Raw genomic sequence first — 22459 nt, 5'->3', positions numbered from 1 at the left:
CACCATCAGGGCCTGTTCTTGTATACAGGTCAGTCTCATTTTCTTGGCAACTATTGATGATAAAAATAGAAATGAACATTTCTTGCCTGTCAGGCCATCCACAGGAGGAGACTGCTACTCAAAGAGAAAGACAGCTGTGCAGTCAACCTTCAAACAGACTGAACTTAGTGGAGTTACAAAAATCCTGTTTTTATAATCTTTTATATATTAGGACACACTAACAGTGTTTAATCTGGCAACACTAATTAATGTAGTTTACAATGAAATATTAATTGTCACTGTAACAAAAACAAAGACTTATTTGAATTACTTTTTTGTTATAAATATCTTAATATGCGGAGGGATCCAAATGAAGGTAGTGACAGCAGAAGTGACACTAACAGCCTGAGAACCTTTGGAATTTTGAAAGTATAGATTTTGGGAGTAACTTCACATACAGCACATCCATGAATCCCAAACCAGCAGTTCTCAAATGCTTTATAATAACATAAGGACTGGAAGAAGCAAAAAAAAAGCTAATGTTGGTATGTCTCATCATTATTTTTCACACTACAAATGTTGCACAGATTTAATTTGTAAACAGTGCAGTACTATATGGTACAACACAGACATGAAATAATTGGTACCACTTCCTAATTAATAATACGTGCAACCAGCTAAAGAGTTACACTAATCAAAGCATGACTTTAGGTCCAATTGAAATCACAAGAATCATATATTTTAAAGAAGAAAATCAGTGTTAATATCAGTTTTTAAATTCTTTATGCTTCTTAATGTGTTGCTGAAAGAGAAAAAAGGGGTTTTCAAACACATCAGAAATCCTCCGTTGGCTTCCAGGCTTCTGAATGGGAAGGCTGGAGTACATGTTTGATTAACAACTTGCCTGGCTGGGGCCCAACACTGGCAAACTTCCACCAGCTAATGTAGCTTACAAGCTAAGAATATTATTGTATTACAGTATTAGTGGCACTAAAGAATCATGACAAAACCAATTAAAATCTAAACTGACTGATGTTGACATCTGCATCCACATGTTTAAGCTTTTCAATGTACTACAGCTGAAAAGCTAATTAGCCTGCAAAATTACATTAGTAAGCACTTTCCCTTGAGTGGATATTTGTCTGGTAGCTTGTTCAGGAACTAAACAGGTGCTAGAGAGGAGTCATAAAATCAGTAAACTGTCTGAATAATATCAGCTATAAAGCAATATCATATTAAAGGTTTCCTAATGGTTTCCACCACAAAGTACTGGTCATACCAAAACAAGTTAGGTTTTAGCTGCAAAATCACTGAGTATATTGAATTGTGCAAGGGCACATTTTATTGCTAATATGAGCAGCTTCACATTTGCACAAGGAAGACTTATTTTTTTGTTTAAAAGTTAAGCATGGAGTCAGAAATTAGCTTCTAGGAGCAAAATTTCCTTTTTTGACCAGATGGTCAAGATGTTGTCTCAAATAGTGAGAATGAAATGCTCCGCTCTGTTGCGACCCTGCCTTCAGAGGGTCGCTTGACAGTCAGAGTGCTTGACATCTTGTACACAGCTGGTCAGAACCCTTTTCCCCATGGTGGGCAACTACTAACCTCTTCAGTATGCAACCCCTACAATTAGACTCATCATCACAAACAAAAGCAGCGCACACAGGTTTACAGAAGCCTGCCGCTCTTCATTGAAGTGTCTCCCACAGCTGCCAGTTGAGATAGAAATAGTTACTGAAGTGCTGGGGAATAGGTACAATGGGCTTCATTTCTCTGTTCAGAATTAGCAGTACCACAGATAAGTGTTTGGTGCAGTATGTAATATACAGCACTGAACCAAAACACATTTTGATTTCAGGCAAATGAGGAAAAATGCAGACTGTTTTACTGTTTGAACTCACAGACCTGGTGAAACATTTCTAGTGGAGGTTTTATCTGTTACATCATCTTAAGAAACTATTAAATCTCCTCCCAACAAAAGGGTATGGTTCAGGAACCTGCATGCTTTATACACTTTGATGTTGATCCACAGTTAAGACTGAGCATTTAGCAGTGAGTCACTGCCTATTAAACAGCACTTCACTTTTGGCTTCTAATTTTCAGGCAGGATTTTTGCACATATGTGAAAGGAAAAATATTTTCTTCCTAAATTATTGCTTACAGTAATGTGTCTGAAGTGGTATGGATACACTTAGTCAAGGCTATTTTTGCTTTGCCCATGATTAGTACACAGGTATGTAGTCTCTTCCTGTCTGATAATGTATTTTGTTTTGTTTAGTTTTTCAAAAGATGTCTTTTTCATTTGATGACCCGATTTTGCTGGACTCCTTTTTCCATCAGAGAGAGGCTGCAGTAAGTTAGCCTGCAGCCTCTACATGCAAACAGAAGGCCAGTGCCATATGAAGATTTTTTGCCTCCAAGCTGAAAACATTGCACAATGTCGTCATGAACACAGCCTGTTCAGAGCTGGGTATGGAGGGGACTGCAGGAGAAGAGTAAGTGAATAAAAACAAGAACAAAAGGCAAATAAACCAATCAGAGTATTTAGCAAATGAATTTTGAACCATCTGCCACACTGTAGCAGCTCCTAGGAAGTCACCCTACATTGAGCTGCAAGACTACCCGGAAAAGCCATTTGGATCCCATTCATTTAGTTTCTCTCAAAATGCACTGGGGAGTGAAAAGAAGCTGGTGTCCAGACAATTTCACATCTGCTAACTGTGAGCTACACTGATCCACCAGATTTCATCTCCAGTACAGCTAACATGCTACGAGTTAGAAAGCCACTGGAAAAATTTAAAGAAACTTCACTCAGTCTGCCAAAAGAGTTGCTTCTCTGTATTTTCTTTTATCTCTCACCTTGATTGTTTTTTATGGTGAAATTGGGGTTGTTGAGCATCTCTGGCACTAGACGATAGTCAAAATAGTGGCCCTGGACCGGATCGTCTTTATCCACTGCGCTGACTGTCTGAATCACCTGTGTTGAAAACAGAGAGACAAGAAGATATACAGAGGAAGTCTCAAAGCCATTAGAGGAGGCAGCCTATTCATTACTCTGTTTTTGCCACTGCAGGTTGCCTTAGTGTAATACTGGCTGGATCACACCTGATGAAATATATGCTCTATTCATTCCTAGAGTTTGAGATTATTATCAATGAGGTCCTGTCTAGTCTGGCACACTTTCAGGCTCCTGGCTCTATCTGTTAATCTGTCATCATAGGTCTTATCGTGCTGTATGTCTTTATGATTGATTGGAAATTAGAATTCAGGCCCTGCAGGACAGTTTCCCTCTCCTCAGTTCCCTTTTTTTCTCCTTTCCTTTCAATAAAGCTTCCTATTGTAAGTACGCAGGCCCCCCTGAATGAGGTCGACTGATGAGAAAGAGAATGCTGGATTTTTGGCTGGGGGACGCATTGTGCCATCTGGAGGAGGACATCAAAGAAAGTCTTGAATTATGATCCACTCTCATCAATCCTGACTGCTCTCATTTCCCCTTTGCTCCGCACACACTGTGTTAAGGGAGGAGTGTTGCAGGGAGAAAGGACTCTACCCCTACTTCTGTGGTTTCACAGTGAAATAAATTGACTATAATTCACTGTAGACAATCATTAGAGGGGAGGAAAGAGAGAGAAAGAGATGGAAAGAGAGAAAGAAAGTGATACATCACTAGTTTGATCAATGAGCCTCTTCTTTCCTTACCTGTCCAGGTTTTCCATTTTCACACAGAAAAGCCTCATATTCTGTGGCAAATTCAGGAGCATTGTCGTTAATGTCCATTACTCTGATGGCCACAATTGCCCTCGATATCTGACTGTGATTTCCTAATATACAGTTGTAGACAGATAGATAGATAGATAGATAGATAGATAGATAGATAGATAGATAGATAGGAAAATCAAAAGAGATGAAGATAAAACAAGACAAAGAAAATGATTAAAATTTATTACTACAGTGGGAGAAAAAAACAAGTTTGCACATGAAATCCCAGGTAAATTCTGTAATTTAGTTTTAATTTCCTCCAATTTCCATCTTTATCCCTCCCTTCATTTCTGAGACGATGGGAGGACAGATGATATGTTGCATCACTCTTTGTTTCAGATGGTATCAGTGATGCAAAACAGGAGGATAGGCAATAGGTTAAAGAAAAGGACAAAAAAAATCACATTCAGCATGCTTTTGAAAATCCACTGTACACTGTAATGTTTAAAACATGAGGGTTAAAGTATGCATATTAATGAGTCACTAGTTAACTGAAGTCAAAAAGACAATAAAGGGCTATTTAATTAGATTGGATTTTGATTGGAATTATTCATCACTGGTTAATGACAGTCCTTTTTGAGTAGCACTGCAAATGGTTGCATTTATTAATAAGTGGTGCAAATGAAAACTTTTAAAGTAATTATCTATTAATGTGGCACTAAAAGAGGCTGTGTTACTGTAGCCTGTGACAGCAGTGTGTTTTTCTGTTTTTATTTTGTTGATTCTTTTATTTTGGACCAAGCAGCCTATGAGAAAAATGATGCCTTGGTAAATATGGAAAGCACACTGTTGTGATCTTTTGGACATTAACATAACATTTCTTGAGCAGTGAGCTTGTCTGTCATGGCAGCCAAAATCAAGTGAGAAATCAATTAATATCTTCCCTTTTATCCAGAAATTTTTTTAATCTGGACAGTGTCAACTACTAAAATGTTTTTAGAAATCAGTTTTTCGAGGCAAGACTATTTTTTTCTAAACAATGAACACTGTGTCAAATACAAAGTAATGGCACTACAAAAAAAATAAGAATAATAAAGTCTGCAAATGTATACCACAATTCCAGTTTGACAGCATCTTATCTAAAATTTATCGACATTACTTAACCATAGCTACTGTAACTTACTGGTCATACCAAACCAAGTAAAACTGTTGCTGCAAAAATAAATGTGTGTATGCCTGGAAATGGAATAAGATTAGACAGACAGTAATGTCTTCTTTTTCCTGTGCATGAATAAAACCTAAACATGGAACAGTAAAAAGATGGCCTCGAAATTCAAAGCCTCTAGCGTCCAGGAGACAAGTTGAAAAAGAGGTAAACAGTGAGGAGACTGGAAATTGACAGTGTGATAGACAGTGATGGATGGATTAGGGCAAAGAGAAGGAGTCAAAGCCCCCGCCCTCCTACGAAACTGACTTTCCCCCAGCAGCAGCAAACAGGGAATAGAATCTGATTAGTCAGATGTCAACTGGTGCGAGGCAGCAGAACGTGCCTCCGTTTGCGTGGCAAATGGCATTGGGATAGAACTGGGAACACATTTATTCCTCTCTACACCAGAGAAGACACTGACTTCCCCTCCCCATCATGAAGAACAGAAAAACTGCTATATTTATTTTGGCAAATTCCTATCAGGTGTTCTCAAAGATGCCACTATCTCAAGCCACAGTTACTTTGCCAAGAGGCATAAAAGCACACTTTAAATGTGCGGGTGCAAGACTTGACAAGGCAACCAGCTTATCAAATGAGGCGCATTCAATTCCTCCAGCGGGCTGCTATGATGGTGGGATTTGTCTGTACTGCATGGCCAAAACATTATGACAGTGTTTGGGCTTTCATTTATTCTAACAATTAATGTGTGTTTCCTTTGATTAAGGGGAGGAAGTGACAGATAGAGGATGAGACAGAGAGAGAAGAAGAGTGATAGAATGGAAGGGGACATGAAAAAAGTTGCAAGCTATGTAAATTTCTATTTCAATAGCTTTAAGGGGAACATTAAGCTTTATCACAACATACAGCCCCCCTGAAACAATCTGTATGCAAATAAAGCCTTACATATGGTTTGAGCTGTTTGTAGCTCTGCCGGCAAGATTTTCTATGTAGTCAGTGAGTTTTGGGGTTTGCAGATGTTCTTTAATTTGTAATGGATGCTGGTGTTGGAGCAATCCACTCTGGAGCATGTCTTTAAAACTGTTTATTTGATACGTCTTAATGTTCTTGCACTTCCACAAATTGACTACTGAGCTGTTTAATTCAATCAAAACTCAGCAAATTAACGTATTAAATGCTTCTGTGGATTCAAATGCTAATTGTTTGTGCCATACTCTCAGAACGATTAAACGCACTGGTTTACAAAATACTATACTGTTGAAGAGGATTGTGTGTAGCAGGCCAATGATTCTTTTCACTGAGACAACCTCTGAAGTCACTCAGATGAAGAAGATATTGGGCGTGTCTTCTTGCAATTCACCAGACTCTAACCATGCGTACCAATGAACATCTAATAGTATGTTGATTGTGAAAATAGAAGATGACAATTCATGAGGAATGATGTGCACAGCAGGGAAGACCAGAGTCATGAGAAGTTACTTACTGACTTCTGTAGCGGTTACTGTGATGTTGTGCCACATGTCCGTCTCTCGGTCCAGCGGTTTAGCCAGTGTGATCTTCCCATCATCCACGTTGATGTTGAACTGTCTCTCCAGGTCTGTGTGCCGATCGATGAAGTACCTGCAAAATCATCAGACATTTGAGCCAAAACTGTTTTGCCACGACACCACCAAGGCATCTTTTGCAGTCCCTGTTGTGTTGTGGCTAACAGGGTCTCAACAAGAGAAACTTTGAGATTCTTGCACATTGAAATGGTAAGAAATCAATAATTATCATCTGAGAAATAATTACAACCTTCAATAGCGCAGCAGGGGGCACTGAAGCCCTCCCCTCAATCATGGCAACGCCTCCCTTCTACACAAAAGACCATTAGTGCATGTTATGTCAGGGTGAGGGATGGTGTGTTGTTAACCCTATTTGAGATCTGTCAACACTCAATGGCTCCCAGAGGCTTTGCATTAATGAGTAAGGACAGCATTGTGTCACACACATGCTCAGACAACGGGTGGGAGGTGGGGGTATAATGGACCCGCCTGTTATATGTGACCTTGTTTGATTTTGTTTTCTTTTTAAGCCACTTTTAGCCCCCTTTTAGGTTCTTGTCAATAATGCAACACAATATATTAAACACTGTTTCGAGGGATACATTTGAAAAACCTTCCTTTTCCTGATACTACTTCTCTGTGACCCTGCCTGTGACACACTGACATACTGAGACTTGTAGAGCCTTAAAATTACAGGGGCGAGACATAAAACTATCCAGGGAAGAAAAAAAAAAACTCCAGCAGAGGATATGCAATCGGAATGCACATAAAAGAGAATTTTCCGATGCCGCTCGAAGCTGTGAAATCGCACTTTCATGTTGCAGTGCATGCAGCACCAATTCTTGGGATGAGCCCACACAAAACTGACTAAAAAAGAATCTGTCATTATGGGTCATCTTTGGTTTCACACATTTCATTTGCCATTATGTGTGACTGTCATAAACATCCTACTTACCCAAAACACAAGGCCGCAATGATTCACAAGAGCTAATTACAAGTATTTCCATAGCTCCAGGACAAACTGTCCCTGTTCCTTTCTTTCACTTTCTCACTCTCATATCCTCCCTCACAAGCACTTCCCCCTCTACTCACCAACAAAGTTTTTTTTTTAATTAAGCTGGGTCTCAAACTCTTCCAAATCCAATACTCCTATCCATTTTTTTCAGACCCCCTTCCCCAGACAGACATCCCTCGGTCAACAGGTGCCCTGCTCACCCTGTCTCCCTTCCTTCCTTCCTAACCCTGGGTCCCCAAGCTTCTTGCAGTGGAACCGCTCATCCCTATCAGTCCAGACCTGTTGGCAGGAACCCTGCAGTATTTATTTGACAGAGAGAAGAGAGAGGGAGGAAGGAAGGATAGAGAGAGAGAAAGAGAAATAGAGAAGGAGCACTAGAAAAAGCTGAGCACAAAGTCACAACAATAACAATTTCTATGAAGGAGGATGCTGCTTATACAAGAATGGTAGAAAATGAAATAAATAAACCACTGGCCCAGATTCCAATTGTTGGGGAGATGTACCGAGCCGTGACATTTCCATTTTTGAGATGAAATGGTGTAAAATCCTCTAGACGATGGGCTAGGAGAGGTCCATGAGGACCCATCCCCCTGCCCCTCCCCCCACCCACTTCTTTCTCTCTTGCCCTGCAGAAGCAGAGCACTTTCAAGGCAGGCAGACAGCAGCAAACCACCTGGGAGCAGCCTCTCTCCTGCAGACTGAGTGGATCCCAGTCAAACTCTGACAGCCTCACGTGGAAGCGACAGACCCTGAAATGTTCTGCCACCTGTCACTCAAACTGACAACGTGATGTGAAAAGAATTAAAAGCAAATAAAAAATGATATCCAGCATTATACGTGCAGAGTTTTCTTGAGTGTAATGTGAAAATGTGTGCAAATGCATGTGTGTGTGTATTGTCTCATTTGAGTCTTGCTTTTCTTTTTATGGGCTTTTAAATGGCATTGGACTGACCTCAGTCTTACAGTTACACCGAGTAGAGGCTGTTTGTGTCAGATATTGCACAGCAGAGTAACTCTCTTACAGCGAATGCAACAGACGTCCAGAAACAAACATGGTATGCAAACTGAAGTCATTGTGCTTGGGCCTGAAAATATTAGAAATCTGCTGTCTAATCATATAGTTACTCTAGATGACATAGCTCTCAGGCAGCATGGTGACATGGTGGTTAGCGCTGTTGCCTCACAACAAGAGGGTTCCGGGTTTGTGGTCTGTCGGAGGTTTCTTCCATTAAAGGGAGTTTTTCCTCCCCACTGTCACCAAGTGCTTGCTCAAGGGGGATTTGTTGGGTTTTTCCCTTTGTAATAATAATGATAACAGTAAGGTCTAGACCTTACTTTGTAAAGTGTCCTCAGATGACTTTTGTTGTGATTTGGAGTGATACAAATAAAATTTGATTTCATATGATTTAATCAAAGTACATAAGTGACAAAAATGTGTATGTAAAAAGAAAAAATAAATACATAAATAAAGATAACTACAAGTTGTAATCTTGTATTCAGTGAAAATGTTACATCTGTGGAAATGAAAGCAATGTTGTCAATCAAACAATAAGGCCAGGACTTCTTTGTTCGAGTTTCTGGGGGGTAGCAATCTTTTGTCTTTTTAGCAACAGTTACTTACTGTATGTTAACTACCCTGTGGTTTTATTTTTCCATCACATCATGTAATTTTATTCAAATATTATTAAAATTGCGAGGAAATATATTAAATAACATTTGCTTTGAGTAGATTTTGAGTAGGTTTTTTGCTGGAGAAACAGAAGAAAAGCAGTACTGCAGGAATTTGCATGTTTGGTCTCAATATGTATTTTAAGGCATTGTCATTTCTGGGGGGCAAAATCAGGGAGGAGAAAATGGAAATTCATACAAAAACCCTCAGTGCCTGATTTACCATGGTTGCGTCAGAGGGAACTGCGGATGAAGTTTAATATCGGGTGAAAGCAGGTGTAAAATTTTCAGCCCTGCTGTCAGCGTGACATCTGTTAGTCATCTGAGATCTCTTCAGAGATAAGAATATATTTGAGGAGTGAAAGGGTGTTTGTAAATCGCATCACTCCCCAAAGGAGAATGTGAGGGACTTTTATAGGCTTTCAGGTCAAACCATACTTCAATTACTGAACAAAATAAAAGATGATTTGACTGGCAGAAGATTTGACTGCATCTCCGAAATATGTTTTCTGATTTCTTCAACCATATTAACCCTTGTGTTCTGTTAAGGATCTTAAAGTTATATCACTGTAAACTTTCATCCACGCTTCATCTCAGTCCACATGTGCAGTCTACAGGCACCAAATCCTAAGCAGAGGTGTACTCAAATTAACACTGCTGCATCTGCTCATTTATCATTAGTGTTGGTAAATACACCACTAAACTGAAAAATTGAGGTGCTACAGTATTTTGTACACCTGACGCTGATTTACAACAGGTTTTGTAAATATCCACCTAAGGGTTTCTAATTTTGTGATACTAGATGCAAATGCAATTGTTAGCATATTTACAGTGGGGTGGGGGTAGGGGGTGGGCTTAAGGTATGTTTGAAGTGTCTGCTCTAGTTAAGTAATCAAATATGCTATCAAACTGCATTTTGGGAAATGTAGGATTTGGTATTTTTGTAGTTGCACAGACCCTGGAACAAAATCTGTAATAGCAGCACAGAAGAGTTACAGAGTCATGAAAGTGACTCAGTTATGTCAGTTACTAGTAATTTTATTAACCTTTTGCTAACACGAGGCACTAGAATTAACTGGTCATACAAGACCGAGCAAGGCTGGATTAGAAACCCACCTGAGCATATTAATTTAATTTATGGGGTGTTTATGTAACTCAAGATTCCATTCTGTAAGAGGAAGAATGTATTGTTTTCTTCTTTCAATATTTACATAATTTCCCATAAAATTTGGTTATTAAAATATTGTGACCACTTGGGTGAAATATAAGAGTTGAGAGATATACAGTATTCATGGTGGCCAGATTATGTAATGGCAACACTGCCTGTGAATTAACAGTTTGTTTTTTTTTGCACATTTATGTACATTGTTTGTTTATTTATTTATTTATTTATTGTTGGCCTACAGTATAAACTTATAATGATACTATACAATACCAGCCATGCCACTATCAGTCAGGCACTAGTTAAAACTACTTCAGGATCTAATTTGTCTAAAAGTTAAACCGCCATGGAACAGTTTTTGTATAGATTTGCATTCTCCATCACTCTGAATATAAGTGCATGTGAGCATCTGAATGCTTGTACAAGTTAGAAGAAGAAGAGGTGAAAAGATCAAGAACAAATGCTTTTTTTCCAAAGAGAACAAAAAGTCTCTATGACATTTCTGCTTGTTATTGGGTCAGTGATTCCACTGGGAGGATCACAGATGTAGAACAAATTTTTGCTGTCCCCTGAATGCTGACCAGTTGTGTTTTAACACTACATCTTATTAGGTTGGATGCAGACCCTCTGCAGAAAGTAAGATATAAACATCAAAATATAAAAAGAAAACAAATTAAAACTGCAGAATAGGTATTTTCTTTTATGACATTAAATTTCTATTCATTTCATTCATCTCCTTTTAAATTTACTGCTTGAATTTCCAGTCAGGAGAGCCCCTAATACATACCAGCACCCCCCTCCCAAATGACAAAATTCAGTTATGTTTCTGCCATTGTATGCAACAATAAAATAAGAAGAAACAAACATAAAGACAACAATGTGAATGAAAGATGGTTAAAATCCATGCAGATTGTAGCAGTGCTTATTACAGTATTGAGTCAAACACAGTCACGACTACCTACAGTTTTCCATGAAATCCAGCAGTTCATGTCAGACAGCTATAGTGACTGCCAGATGTCACATTGCCTTTTATGTATGATCAGTCAGGCAGAAAATGACAGAGCACAGGCTCCAGAGAAAAGCAATACTGACGGAGTATTTCATGGAGTGCACCTGAAATGTTGTTGGTTGGATGCATTAAGTCCAGCTAAGGGGCTGTTTGTCTCCTGAGTGCAGAGGACATGGCAGCCCACCAGAGCACTCTCCCCAAGTGGTTCAGACTCAAACTGGTTTGGTCTGGTCCAGCTGGAGGGGGACTGAGACAGAGAGCCATTCTAATCAGAGGGATCGACTTGAAAGCTTGTTCAGGTGGTGATCACGAGAACGTTCAAACTAATGATACTATTGCTACGATCACTATGCCACAGCTTTTTTCCCTTTCTTTATTGTTGGGAGCCCCTTGTCTGTCCAGCCTTTGAAACACCAAGCTAGATAATAAAAGGCTAATAGGGAGAGAAAAAGGAAAAGAGACTGAAGGGAGGGAGGAGGACAGTTGTAGGCTGGTAAGTGTAATTTATGCACTGCATGTGTTTCAGTTGAAACATTCACTATTGTTTTAACAGGAATACTTTATTTCTCACCTTATTTGAGTTTACTGGACAAATCTTGAAAATATATAAAAGGGTACAGTCAATTTAAAAAATGGCTTATGTATTTTCCGAGCTGAAAAATAAAGTTTTGAAAAAAATTATACCCCCATTCAAGTCTGTCCATCACCACTTTACCGAATTAAAGCCACAAAATGCTCTGTGCATTTGGGGCTGCAATGATTTGTTAATAAACTGAACAACAAAATAAAACTAAATAATCTGCACATGCTTTGTTTGTTTGTTTTGCTTTTAAGATCATGATTGATCATTTCAGTAATTATTCAGTAAAAAAAAAAACACTATGTATTTTCATCTAATTGCAGCTTTTGTGTGTGTAGGGGAGGGGCATTAGACAAAACTAGATGCCACATTGGATCCTAGCACATAGTTTTGGTTTTCTTTTGTTTTATAGACTACATGTTTAATCAATTAATCCAAAAAACAATAGGCAGATCACTCACTAATGCATATAATTGTTACTTGCAGATCTGTATGCATTACAAACAAAGAAAGTTTCAAAGTGTAAATATTTGGTATATTGTCAGGTGAAGCGTTGGTCCAGATTATCCATTATTTAAATCATACTTCTGTTCCTGTAAAAGGCATTGTTGAGGCTACGGTCATGATTCTGTCCCATTGGCGTTGGGTCCCAGGCTTTTACTTTGAGATTACTTCCTGTTTGGTTCACCTCAGTTTTGGACTCTTTACATTAATCAGCTGGTATTGTTTTTACCTGCATCTCATCATCCAAATGGGCAACACCTGCTACACAAGCAAATAGGCAACTTCCCCACACCAGGAAGTTGCCAGATTGTTCTAGACCTTAGCTCTGACTTTCCAGCATTCTTTCTCTGCCTGATTATCTTGTTCTGATCCCGGATTGCCTGTTGACCACCGTGTTTGCCTTATTCCCCCCTGATTCTGATTGCCTGCTGTGTACCGACCCTCTGATATCTCCTCCCTGACCTCTCTCTTGTGGATATCCCAGCTGTAGATGTTTACCGGCGCTGACCTTGGACTGTATTATCGAACTGATTTTGGTACTGGACTTTGTACTGTTGTTTTGAGTGTTGCTTGTAAAAGACTATTCTCTACCTCAGTTCGTCTGGCAATATAATTGAGCTCACTACAAACACTATTTGGCAGCTTCACCCACCAAACCTGACAACTACGGCCTTCTGTCAACCAGTATATCTGGAAGATTATAATCTTCCAGACTGTAATCATTTTATTAGGCCAAAGCTCAGAGTTACAGGCTAATACAAACCCTGGCTGGGAGTAAAATCAAATGTCTTTGCTGAGGGAGATGCATCATATTAATCCCTCTGTGACAATAGTTTTGTTTCATATCATCTCTCGCACAAAGAAAACACTTTACATCTGCCATAAATCATGCTGATCTTTAAAAATTGCTGATTTTTCAAAGAAAATTGCATATTGAGATAAAGCAATTTGTTGTGCCAAAACGTAAACTAGCAAGTAAATGTCTGGTTGTGTGTGTATTCTTTGAGCAGTTTCCCCCACCCCTCAATAATCAGTGTCTATACAACAGTTGGCAGATGACTAATGTAGCATCCTATTAGCCACTTAGTACTTCCTATTCTTTTGGAGAAAAGTTTGAAAATGAGTATAAAAAAATTCAGCCCTTGAGAATGATTTTCAAAAAGCTCTATTCTCTGTTTCTGCCTGCCATGCATTTTTGGCCTGATAGTCACAAAATCCTTGAGCAACAATCCATTCTGAAAATAACACTTTCTCCACAAAATCCAAAAATTATTGATTAAAAGCATAATGAACACTTTGAGTGTAAGTGACTGACCTCAGGACAACAAAGAAAGAGAGAGACAGAGAGAGAGAGAATGACTGCAAAAAGCAAATGGCCTGCTATATTCAGATGGCAGTCTATGAGTCAATTTGAACTGTATCATACAGACAGTTGATGTCTGGACAACTTTATAGCAGCAAATTTTGAAGAGATCACATTAGCAGAATACTGTCATCCTCATGCACACTCATTCATTATTTAGTCACTTTTCTTTCAATAATGATGCACTGAAGGAGATCAATAACAAGAAAGTAGACAAACATAACTACCTATTACTACTGCACATGATTTTTTTTTTTAACTTATTTTTAAAATATAAATTGTAATGATACAGTGCACCTTTATACACTTCATTTGAACAAACTGGTTTCTTTAACTTGCACTGACTAACATAGCATCACTGTGACACAGAATAAGCACTAAATGAGGCAAAAGATGTCATTATATATGGAACACACTTCTCTTTATACCAGGGGAGTGACACCGTGCAACCTCAGGGCTCAGTTCCTCCTGGCAATCTCATCACTAAACATGAGGATGCCACCAGAAAAAAAAAATGGCGGGGCAATGAATTGGCCCTGCTATATAGCCTCAACCAATCTATGAAACCCAGCTTGCTCTCTGCTCGCCACGCAATTACACACAACCTGTTGAGTGTTGTCCCGGGAATGCGGTCAGCAAGTCGCAGGAGAATTAATGAAATGCCAAGATGGAGGGAGAGAAATTGCCTGTATAACCTATCCTCAAGGTGCCCTTGTGGTATTTCCAGGAATAAGTCACACAAGAGCAGAATATAGCAAGGCTGGTCAGAGAAAGAGAAAGTTGTGCTGCCTTCAACTCATAATCTACTTTTTCTTGTACATCTGTGGAAATGAAAGCAATCATTGAGTTGCTTCTTTGCTATCAGTGACACTACCACAGTCTCCAAAGGTCATAGACATGAAGAGATTTAATTGCATGCTTCACTGTCAGCCCTTTTATTAAAACAACTCATTATAGCCTGAAAAGACTAATTTGTTAACCTATTGTTAACCTATTCTTTCCATCACTTCTCCACTCTGCACTAGAGAGCCTTTTCTTTTTTAAAATTTTGTATTGCCCTGGTCAGTCAATAGCAAATGCTTAAGCTGTAAAGTTTGTTTTTATAGCTCACTGTTAACTGCAGCTGTTCTCATACCTGACAAGGCTCCCAGTAGCGTCCGGATCCCTGGCAGTGACTGTCCCAATGACTGTGTTGATGGGAGCGTTCTCATTCACTTCCAGTAAGTACATGGGTTTGGAGAAAACAGGAGGCTCGTCGGAGTCTTCCACCACAATCTTCACTGTGGCTGTGTCTTTGAAGGGCCCACCACTGGTGGGCTCAGAGCGGATGTTGGTGGCCTCGACTTTTAGTGTGTAGGCTCTCTTGCTCTCGTAGTCTAACGGCTGGGGTAAGGGGTGGGGACAGAGAGAAATGATTAAAAGCTGCTTCCAGCAGAGGTCTTATAACCATCCAGATCACCCAGGTAAAATCTAGTGGTGGACAGTACATTAACATGAACTCTGTACAGTTTTGATTCTCTTTGTAAGGAGTACTTCACAAATTTTACACACCATATTCAGCTCACCTGTGAAGAGATTATTACTCAGTCTGTGAAAATAGCTGTATAATATATTCAGTGGTCTCTGGAGAGATTGCTCCAGAATCTGAAAAAAATCCTGTCATCGCAGTTACCTTAACTTGCTTACAGGAGTACAGAGTTACAAAGTAAAAAAAACAAATAAACAAATAAACAAAAACAAAAAACAACTGCATCAGAAATTATGCTATTCTAGGCAGGAAAGATGTAATGAAAGACTATCAACTTTCATTATGGGGAATGTAACATCCACTGTTTTTGGAGCTTGACTTATAGGCTGTTCCTTTAAAAAATGTCTATTGAGTTCCCCATCTTTATGGAAATGCAGTGCAGTTACTTCTACCTCAACTATTGTAGCTGCAATATCAATAACAGTACAAGTCTAAAACGGGCTGCTTTTCTTTACGGTTAATGCTGTCACTTACAATGCTTTATTCAATAAAATTCAATAGCGCTATTTCTAAATGAGTATATGAGTACTTCTTTAACCACTTTTAAAATCTGAATCATTTATTTTTAATCTCCATTGCAGTAAGTGGCAAACTTGGGGGCTGAGTTGGGCTGAGAACTGAGTAAGCATCCAACCATTTCCTCACTTTTCAACAAAAAGAATTCAGCCATCAGAACAGTTTAAAGACTCTATGATCACATACAAATCACCCACTCAGGAGTGGCTTTAATCTGAAATAACAGAGTTGAGGAGTGACTGTGATAATGTCCATCTGTTGCAGCAAAAATGTATTTGATAATCACTTTAAATCAGAAAGTTACAATAATCATCATTTCCAGAGCTGCACAACCTGAAATGATTTTGCCTGTACTGGCATAAAAGAGCACAAATCACCCTACTAATACTCTCAGAGACAGCAGATTGGATTATTAGAACTTTCATACTGCTTTTACAAACAGCTCGCATAAAATAAATAAGAAGAGGTGCTTTTTCAAGACTATCAACAAAAGGTGCAATTTTCCAAAGAGAAATACATACATTTTTCCCAGGACATGTTGTTACATGACTGACATGTCTGTTTAATCCATGTTTTCAATTTGTTATACATTATTTTCTTCACAGATGGCTCATCTAAAAAGAAAGAAGAGTCACATTTTTACTCTCTTGGCATTTCTAAGTGTACCCCAGACTGTCACAATTTCATTCTGAATCACCTCTGGTCACTCTCATACTACTAGAATAATGGGATCAAGTCACTTCCATGCGCCATAACTAGGATTTATAGGGAAATCAAAACCTTGCCTTGTCGCTTAAGAGGTTAGGAGCTGGCTTGGGGATAGAGGAGGACTAAGAGGAGGGAGATGAACAAAACAAGAAATGTATTCAGTTAGAGAAAGAGGATGAGAGCAAGAGGAATTGTCCCTGAGGTCAGACAGGGCCAGCGTTGAGAGCTCTGGGTGTAGAGGGGTGTCTGATGGTCCAGCTGTGAGACAGTAGCAGTAGCGACCCAGGGCATTGACTTCCACACTTCTACTGTACATTCCACTAGTAGAAAGACCAAAGCCCCTGAAGCCTCTCCAAGTCCCACTCCTCCAAGGTCAGAGATGTTATTTGGAACACTTCCATTATTAACCTCATCTTCTACCCACCCCTTCCCCCCCCAACTCTTAACACCCAACCTCTACCCCAACCCTCCCTTGATTTGTTTCTTTTCTTCCTCTCTGATCCTGACATCTGTGCTGAGAAAGTGCAGAATCTGCTGGACCTTGAACAAATGGATTACACTTTAATCCAGAGGGTGGAGAGTAAGGAGTTGTATGAGGTTGTGGCTAGGTAGTAAAAATTATTATATGGAAATGTAGAATATGATAATATGAAGTAATTTACTGGTACAAACACTGGTCTAACTGGTCAGGGTCCAGAAGAGATAAGGCTAGCACTTTACTGTTATTATTATTATTATTATTGTGAGGAGTGTCTAAAAGTGGTTCTAAGTTTGGCCATTCAATGGCAATTAGCAAAAGAGCTGTGTTATGGGCTGTCTGATAAATGTAAAGCCAATGTTCATTTTTCCTTTTAGCTTTGCTTTGTTCTCCACCAACTCCAGACAAAAATATCTGTCACTTGACCATGACCAAAACATTTACAGTATGCTAAAACACTTCTGACATTTAGTCAGAATCAAAATTCCCATGAGCTGGTCTAGATAAGAAGCCACTTTCACAAGACATATAATAATTTAATCTAATGGTAATATAAAAATATCTATTCATACAACTTTAAGAGTACTGGTGTATTGTGTGGGCAGCTTTTCACCCTTATAAGTACTATAGCAAAGTACTCTAAAATAAATTCAACCTGGAAAATTGGCTCACATGCTCCTCCTGATCAAAATATTTCCACTTGACAACATTTTTAAAGAACTCAATATATTTGTTTCCAGTATCCTAATAGAAAGTTTAATTTGGCTAGGGGGTCTCTCACTGTTGCTGACATACAGTAGTTAATCATGAAAACCCACTGGAATGGTTTAAGGAAAACAGTGGTGAACAGCCTCTTTAATTAGCCTACTTAAGACTGATAAGAATTATTTTAATATCAATCACAAAATCAAGTAATGCATCTATGCAAGCTGCTCTTTTAAATACAGTATAATATTTCAGCCACTGAATTAGAATACAAGTCATATTTTGACCCTTTCAAATTATGAATTCAATAAATGCACACAGCGCTTTGACTGAGTAATCCAGGGAGACCCTCTTTGATTTGTATTAGTATGCACTGTGCTACTGTTGCACAGCTTCTGTTGATTATTAAGAGATCCATGGGTGCAAAAGGAAAACAGCAGAACTACTGTATGTACCTGACGTTTTAGAGTCATGGTTGCATATTTCCAGGTAAATAACATCACTTAACTAAACAAGGCTAAATGTCTTAAAAGGTGGACAGACACTTAGCCACAAGAAGACGTTCTTATTTCAACTGTTTTAACATCCCCCTCACCATTGTGTTCCACCCCACAAGCCTATGGTGTCCAGTCTCTCTCAAGTATTAGCATCAAATCAGTATGTACACACAGGCCATTTAGAGACTTCGAAGTTCATTGTTGGCTAACATCCCTCAACAGGCCTGGGGACTGGCAGATAAAAAGCTTAAAGTTAAAGCAGCAAAGACTCTCTCTCTCCAGTCTCAGTTAGATCGATATGTTTTAATCTTGCCACAAAGAATCTTTGTAATAAATAATTTGAATTCTGTGTTAGATAGTAGTTTACAGACCCATACAGCTGTAGATGAGGACGGGCCGTATTGGAGAATTACACTGAGTCTTGTCTTCTGTCAACCTAGTATAACACTGGCAATAATGTAGAGCAACTGCAAAAAGTGCAACAAACACTTCTTTTAACTTATTCCAACCTGAGACATTGCTGTCTCTAGGGATGCAAAAACAGTAAGTGTGCAAATGCCATTCCTAGTTTCCCAACACATTATCATCCAACTTGTGTTAGTGATGTAGGCAGCCAACTCAGGGCCACAGAGAGAAGGCTGAAAAGGCATGGGTAGAGTGAAGCTCTCGACGGGACATGGAAGTGGAGCTCGCCTAAAAGACTAACACATTTGACATTTGCTTTGTCAACACTTAGCGATTTTATGACATTGTGTTGAGTTTGTGCTCCAGCACTAATGTTTTCTTTAGTGGCAGTGAATTGTAGTCCCGGCAGATTGCCTTAGCGCTTATATATTACACTTCCCACACAGTTCATTGTTCACACTTTAACAAAGTCACACCACATGTCCTTGGGGTAATGTCATTTTACATCACAATGCAATGGCATTCTGCATTTATGTGATATATAGATGTTCTTTTCAGGCACTGAACCAAACACGACTGAAGACTTAAGAACGTCCATCAATCAGTCATGTGTATGATTCAATTTATGCAGACATCCTCTACCAAGAGGAGCTTCTGGAGTCTTGGGATAGAGAACAGACACACAGATAAATAGTGTGTGCTTTGGTATCTTTGATACCATGTGTCAAATCTCAGTTTGATTTTTCACAGATGTCCTTGAGATACTGCGGTGTCTAAACTTGCTTGCAGGTCACAGTGTTATTAAAACTCACTGCGGTTTTCAAATTTAAATTTCACACACTGGTATTGAGCAAAATATGGAACTGAGTGCTCTCAATGTCTACAGGCAAGCAATGATACCCAGACTTAAGCCTGTGCAGCTTTTATCCTGAAGGAAATATTCATACTGCATCTGTACTGAATAGCTAGAAATTTATCACATTGTGTGAAATTGTATGAAAATGACTGAGATCCTGGGATACTTATTCTATCAGGAGCAAAGCATGTGTCTTAGCTTTTGCCATACTTTTAAACTTATCTGATGAATGCCATGCTATTAATTCCAACATTTGCTTCACCACCATCACATAGTGCCATGCCATTATGTGCTAACGTATTTGCCTCGAGGTAAAAGAATCAGACTTTTTGACAGGAACATCACTAGCTTGTGTTCCTCAGGAACATGCAGCTGGGAATATCTTGATGAACAAATTTAATGAGCATTGTTTTTTCTTCTCTGAACAACTACTGCCAATATACCCTTGAGCGAGGCAATTAACTAGCAATTGTTCTGATGAAGTTGCTTTGTGGCCAGCAATAGGAAACTGCAGCTCTTACAAGTGTGCATGATAACATTGCAATGAACAACATGTAACTCTATAGGTCCAGTCCATCTGCTTTTGTGGAGATGGTAATGTGGGTGTCAGCAAAACTAAATGTAAGCAAAGCTAAGTCAATTTGCAATATATAACAATTTAAGCTAAGACAGCTACTGTACAGCTATACAGACAAGACTCTAATGTCAAAATAAGAGCAGCCTATCTTGTCAGGGGAAAAAACACTTCATACCACTTAGTTTTCTGAGATTTTCTGTTTGCTTTCCACACACACACACACACACACACACACACACGAACACATGTGCAGCCAGAACCCACACTTTGCTTTAAGCTCAAACCATGTGAAAGTGATATTTGAATTCATAGCTTTTTTGTTTTTGTGTTTGTTTGTTTGTTTTGATTTGTTTTTTTTTTTTGTCTTTACTAGATGTTTTTGAAGGCAAAAAAAATCAAATAAACACTTTTGGATGAAAAGAGGTGTATATATATATATATATTCCAGAACAGTACAGAAAAGAGCAAATGCTCTTCAAGCTTCATAGAGGGCAAGCCCCAACATTTTAATATTTATTATTTTTGTGAGTAATCCACTCTCAAGTGGTAAAGAAGGAGCAGATAAATCTGACCTTGTTAGCATGGCATTTAAAATGAAAAACATATGTTGTATCTTTGCTTATGTCCATTAAGTCATTAGCTGCAGATTGATGTAGCTGCAGTAGCTTGAGTAGTTCACTACCTTTTAAATTAACATTAGCAAATGCACCTTGTAGCTCCTACAATCATGGTCCTGATGTGTTTGAAGTCAGCGACTTATAAAAGTAGAAAGCATGAAGAGTGACTTCATTCATTTCCAGTGAGTTTGTAGGTCTTACCCTTTTCAGTCGGAGAATCCCTTCTTGTGTCTGTGTATCCGTAATAATCTCAAACATGCCTTGCTCGTCCCCCTCAATAATGCTGTATGTTGATTTAGCATTCTCGCTGATGTCCCTATCATTTGCCTTCACCTTGCCGCCCATTTTCCCTGTCGGCAGGTCTTCAGGAATTACAAACTCGTATAAACCTGGGGAGAAAGAGGCATAAAATCTTGTTTTACAAAATGTTGATCAAATTAAAAGAATTATGGAGGCATTTTCAGTGCTGCATTACAGTAGTTAGAATAATTTGTTTCTGGGGAGACTGCTTGAAGAAATTTACAAAATAACCTAACATTTATTTTTCCACGACCAATCAGGGAAACAATCATTTAGAGAAACAGTAATTTGTTTCTCCTGGTAATTTGATATGGGATGTTTAAGATCATGAAGTTACTTACTTTTAGAAAATTTTGGCGGGTTGTCGTTGATGTCTGTTAGTGTGATGGTGACTGTCGTAGTTCCAGACAAGCCCCCCATGTGACCTCCCATGTCTTTAGCCTGAATGACAACTAGGTACTCCTCTCTCATCTCCCGATCCATCCCATGGAGAGCAATTTTTATGGTTGCTGGAGGTGGAAACAATTCAGAACACAATAAAGTCTACTCAATGGAGTATGCACAAGCAAGCACAAGAAATAGCATGTCCACCTTACTCTCTGGTATAAGACATATTATTTTACATCACAACTTTACAAAACAACCAGTCCATACCAAGTAGAGGTAAAGAAGACCCTGCAGGATAATTCTCTGGAAAAACACATTCTGTGAGAGCACAGGAAGGTGATGATGACTGCACCAGTCAGCTGTTTGTTTTGACTGTGTTGCTCCACTGTCAGCAGCCATTTGTATTCTGATTGAGTGTGAATTATGCTGTCTGTCTTGTATAATCTTGAATATTGTATGCAGAATGGACCTTATTGACTCTGCCACGGCGCTGAATATAAAAAAGGGCTCAGCACCGGCACATACGGATAATCCACTCAGGAAACAGAGGCCTGTGGGATCATCAAATGAATATAAAACCCCTCATAAAAGTCAGGCTTTGGCATGACACCCCGCCTTGGTCCTAAGCTCCCTCAGACAATGACAATATGTTTGGCTATGATGAAAAACATGGGAGGAGTTAGGATGTTGTCTTTGTCTGCATTTTTTATTCTTGAGATAGATTTTCCTTAGAGATGTAGCACAGTATCAGGGTCAGGCTTCTAGAGGTCACATGCAACACTGGCAACCTAAACAGTTGAGGATGTGAAGGAGAACTGATATTTTACATACACTCATCAGCAAGACTGCATTGGAGGAAGGAGAAATATTCTTATTGTTCAGATAATTTAATAAATAAGGACTGTATTGAATACAAGAAGTATTGCTAGGGTGGGGGCATTTGTTTCCTCCAACTCAAACAATACATGTTAGTATTTCCACCATTCCCTTAACTCTTTAGGTTACTCGTGTGTTCACAGAAAAGACCAACAACCAGCTGGTCAAGGCTAATATATATATACAGTGGGTACAGAAAGTATTCAGACCCCCTTAAATTTTTCACTCTTTGTTATATTGCAGCCATATGCTAAAATCATTTAAGTTCATTTTTTTCCTCATTAATGTACACACAGCACCCCATATTGACAGAAAAACACA

The 22459-nt window shown here is 38.9% G+C and overlaps 1 protein-coding gene across 4 annotated transcripts in view; it reads right to left on the bottom strand.

Annotated features, from left to right (window-relative positions):
- Positions 1 to 22459, bottom strand: part of cdh8 (cadherin 8) — a 104339-nt gene that overhangs the window by 3300 nt on the left and 78580 nt on the right. For 3 of the 4 annotated variants that reach the window (XM_020617141.1, XM_020617140.1, XM_020617142.1), the window contains exons 5-10: positions 21217 to 21384; positions 20777 to 20964; positions 14824 to 15071; positions 6327 to 6463; positions 3679 to 3800; positions 2839 to 2956 (exon numbers count right to left, since the gene is read on the bottom strand). In XM_020617141.1, coding sequence (XP_020472797.1) covers positions 2839 to 2956; positions 3679 to 3800; positions 6327 to 6463; positions 14824 to 15071; positions 20777 to 20964; positions 21217 to 21384 — 981 coding nt within the window. Of the gene's footprint in view, positions 1 to 2838; positions 2957 to 3678; positions 3801 to 6326; positions 6464 to 7602; positions 8496 to 14823; positions 15072 to 20776; positions 20965 to 21216; positions 21385 to 22459 lie in introns of those variants that run through there. The other variant, XM_020617143.1, reaches the window with a different exon arrangement.

This window comes from Monopterus albus, unplaced genomic scaffold, assembly GCF_001952655.1.
Source record: "Monopterus albus unplaced genomic scaffold, M_albus_1.0 scaffold186.1, whole genome shotgun sequence".
NCBI classification, from domain to species: Eukaryota; Metazoa; Chordata; class Actinopteri; order Synbranchiformes; family Synbranchidae; genus Monopterus; species Monopterus albus.
This window is presented reverse-complemented; position numbering and strand designations above follow the sequence as displayed.